The sequence below is a fragment of the Myotis daubentonii genome, chromosome 1, assembly GCF_963259705.1.
Source record: "Myotis daubentonii chromosome 1, mMyoDau2.1, whole genome shotgun sequence".
NCBI classification, from domain to species: Eukaryota; Metazoa; Chordata; class Mammalia; order Chiroptera; family Vespertilionidae; genus Myotis; species Myotis daubentonii.
In genome coordinates, this window is record NC_081840.1 from 35,051,207 (window position 1) to 35,054,741 (window position 3,535).

Below are 3,535 nucleotides of genomic sequence, written 5' to 3' on the forward strand. Positions count from 1 at the left end.
GCCGGTCCATCCTTGCTGCTTGACACAGTCGCTGCAGGGAAGAAACATCTGCACAGCATATGTTTCAAGGGACCTGGCGTATATGGCATATGTTTGCTCCCCCTCTTAACACTATGTGTTTTAAACAGGACCACCTCCCCGAGAAAGGTTGTTTTCCCAGGTGAGGATTTTTCCCTGAAGTTAGGGAGGGAATAAAACCCCTTAACTTAAGTGCCAGGCGGGTAGTTAATCACTTTAACTACAAACAATCACGCTTAAGCTACACAATCTTTACTCCCTGGAATGGAGATAAGAAACGCCCTAACCTTTGGAATAGAACTTGATAGGATTAAAATCAACTGGTATAAATACAGATGTAACAAGACAAGAAAACACAGAACTTGGCTGGAGATCCTAGCTAGAATCTGGCTACAGAACCTGGCTAGGCTGCTGATCAACCCAACACTGTCTCCGTGTCATTCCTTCTTCACCGACTGCGTCCACACCTTTGGGAACCCCTGGACCTATTGGGGCTGGACCCCAACAATTGATAAATAAGCTGACAGTCAAATGTGAGTTCCCTTGTAGATTTCAACACTGAACTTGCACAATGTCTTTGAAACCAAGAGTCAAAGATTTTGATGAAACATGGAACAAACTTTTAAGGACAATCAAAGCTGTTGTCATGTTGGAATATGTCGAAAGAGCAACATGGGATGATTGCTTCTCAGATATCTATGCTTTATGTGTGGCCTATCCTGAACCCCTTGGAGAAAGACTTTATACAGAAACGAAGAATTTTTTGGAAAATCATGTACGGTATTTGCACAAGAGAGTTCTGGAGTCTGAAGAGCAAGTACTTGTTATGTATCATAGGTATTGGGAGGAATATAGCAAGGGTGCAGACTATATGGACTGCTTGTATAGAAATCTCAACACCAAGTTTATTAAAACAAACAAATTGACAGAAGTTGACCTTCAGTATGGCTATGGTGGTGTAGATATGAATGAACCTCTTATGGAAATAGGAGAGCTAGCATTGGATATGTGGAGGAAATTAATGGTTGAACCACTTCAGACCATCCTTATTCGAATGCTGCTCCAAGAAATCAAAAATGATCGTGATGGAGAAGACCCAAACCAGAAAGTAATCCATGGGGTTATTAACTCCTTTGTTCATGTTGAACAGTATAAGAAAACATTCCCCTTAAAGTTTTATCAGGAAATCTTTGAGTCCCTCTTTCTGACTGAAGCAGGAGAGTATTACAAACAAGAAGCTTCAAATTTATTACAAGAATCAAACTGCTCACAATATATGGAAAAGGTTCTAGGTAGATTAAAAGATGAAGAAATTCTATGTCAAAAATACTTGCACCCAAGTTCATATACTAAAGTGATTAATGAATGTCAGCAACGAATGGTAGCAGACCAGTTACAGTTCTTACATGCCGAATGTCATAATATCATTCGACAAGAGAACAAAAATGGCATGGCAAATATGTATGTCTTACTCCGTGCTGTGTCCAGTGGTTTACTTCCTATGATACAGGAGCTGCAAAATCATGTCCGTGATGAGGGCCTTAGAGCGACCAGTAATTCTACTCAGGAAAATATGCCAACACTATTTGTGGAGTCAGTTTTGGAAGTACATGGCAAATTTGTTCAACTTATCAACACTGTTTTGAATGGTGATCAGCACTTCATGAGTGCATTGGATAAGGCTCTTACATCAGTTGTAAATTACAGAGAACCCAAGTCTGTTTGCAGAGCTCCTGAATTGCTTGCTAAGTATTGTGACAACTTACTAAAGAAATCAGCAAAGGGGATGACTGAGAATGAAGTGGAAGGCAAACTTACCAGCTTCATTACTGTTTTCAAATATATCGATGATAAGGATGTTTTTCAAAAGTTCTACGCAAGAATGCTGGCGAAACGTTTACTTCACGGGTTATCTATGTCTATGGATTCTGAAGAAGCCATGATCAATAAATTAAAGCAAGCATGTGGTTATGAGTTTACCAGCAAGCTACATCGGATGTATACAGATATGAGTGTCAGTGCTGATCTCAACAGTAAGTTCAACAATTTTATCAAAAGTCAAGACACAGTCATAGATTTGGGAATTAGTTTTCAAATACATGTTCTACAGGCTGGCGCATGGCCTCTGACTCAGGATCCTTCATCTACATTTGCGATTCCCCAGGAATTGAACAGAAGTGTACAGATGTTTGAATTATTTTACAGCCAGCATTTCGGTGGAAGGAAACTTACATGGTTACATTACCTCTGCACAGGTGAAGTTAAAATGAACTATTTGGGCAAACCATATGTAGCCATGGCTACAACATACCAAATGGCAGTTCTTCTAGCCTTCAACAACAGTGAAACTGTCAGCTACCAAGAGCTTCAAGACAGCACACAGATGAATGAAAAGGAACTGACAAAAACAATCAAATCATTTCTTGATGTGAAAATGATTAACCATGATTCAGAAAACGAAGATATTGATGCAGAATCTTCATTTTCATTAAATATGAACTTCAGCAGTAAAAGAAAAAAATTTAAAATTACTACATCCATGCAGAAAGACACACCGCAGGAAATGGAACAAGCTAGAAGTGCTGTAGATGAGGACCGGAAAATGTGTCTCCAAGCTGCTATAGTTCGTGTCATGAAAGCACGAAAAGTGCTTCGGCATACTGCCCTTATTCAAGAGGTGATTAGCCAGTCAAGAGCTAGGTTTAACCCTAGTATCAGCATGATTAAGAAGTGTATTGAAGTGCTGATAGACAAACAGTACATTGAACACAGCCAGGCTTCAGCAGATGAATACAGTTACGTAGCATGATGCTGCTCTCCTCCTGTGTGGGTGTGAGAAGATCATTGCCATCACCATTTCGTGTATTCCTGTGGGGAAAAGAGCAGGCCTTTGCCTCCATAATTTGGTCATTTGGCAGCCCCTGTTTTTCTGCTGTTTACAACATCACCAGTGCCACGTCATGAGCGTCAGAAAAAATGCCTAGAAATAGTTCAAGCTCGTGTCATTATGACATTTCTTAACACTTTATTAAAGAATGAGTGAAGTATTGCTGAAATGTGGAAATTTGGTTGGGTACCATGCTTTTTCTCCCTTTCACTTTTGCAGTTGATGTGCGTGTGTGTTTTTTAAATGCATCTTAAAGGACATAAAATAAAAAACTTAAATATCGTAAAAAAAAAAATAACAAACAAAACCAAGGGGGCGAAGAATGTTATATGTTAAATTTTTTAAAAAATATATTTTATTGATTTTTTACAAAGAGGAAGGGAGAGGGATAGAGAGTTACAAACATCAATGAGAGAGAAACATTGATCAGCTGCCTCCTGCACACCCCCTACTGGGGATGTGCCCACAACCCAGGTACATGCCCTTGACCGGAATCGAACCATGGGACCCTTCAGTCCGCAGGCCGACGCTCTATCCACTGAGCCAAATGGGTCAGGGCTATATGTTAAATTTTTAAAAAATACAATGCAGAGGGTTGTACAGCATCGGGCCGCCTGTACAATAACCTCT

The 3,535-nt window shown here is 39.8% G+C and overlaps 1 protein-coding gene across 1 annotated transcript; it reads left to right on the top strand.

Moving 5' to 3' along the window:
* The first annotated feature begins 571 nt into the window (after positions 1-571).
* Positions 572-3,185, top strand: LOC132233806 (cullin-2-like). Its single transcript, XM_059695048.1, has one exon. The coding sequence runs from the start codon at positions 590-592 to the stop codon at positions 2,825-2,827; it is 2,238 nt and encodes a 745-aa protein (XP_059551031.1). The 5' UTR covers positions 572-589; the 3' UTR covers positions 2,828-3,185.
* Positions 3,186-3,535: the final 350 nt, after the last annotated feature.

What these genes read in the sequence shown, in the direction of transcription:
- LOC132233806 (XM_059695048.1), top strand. Translation starts at nt 590, where the DNA reads ATGTCTTTGAAACCAAGAGTCAAAGATTTTGATGAAACATGGAACAAA.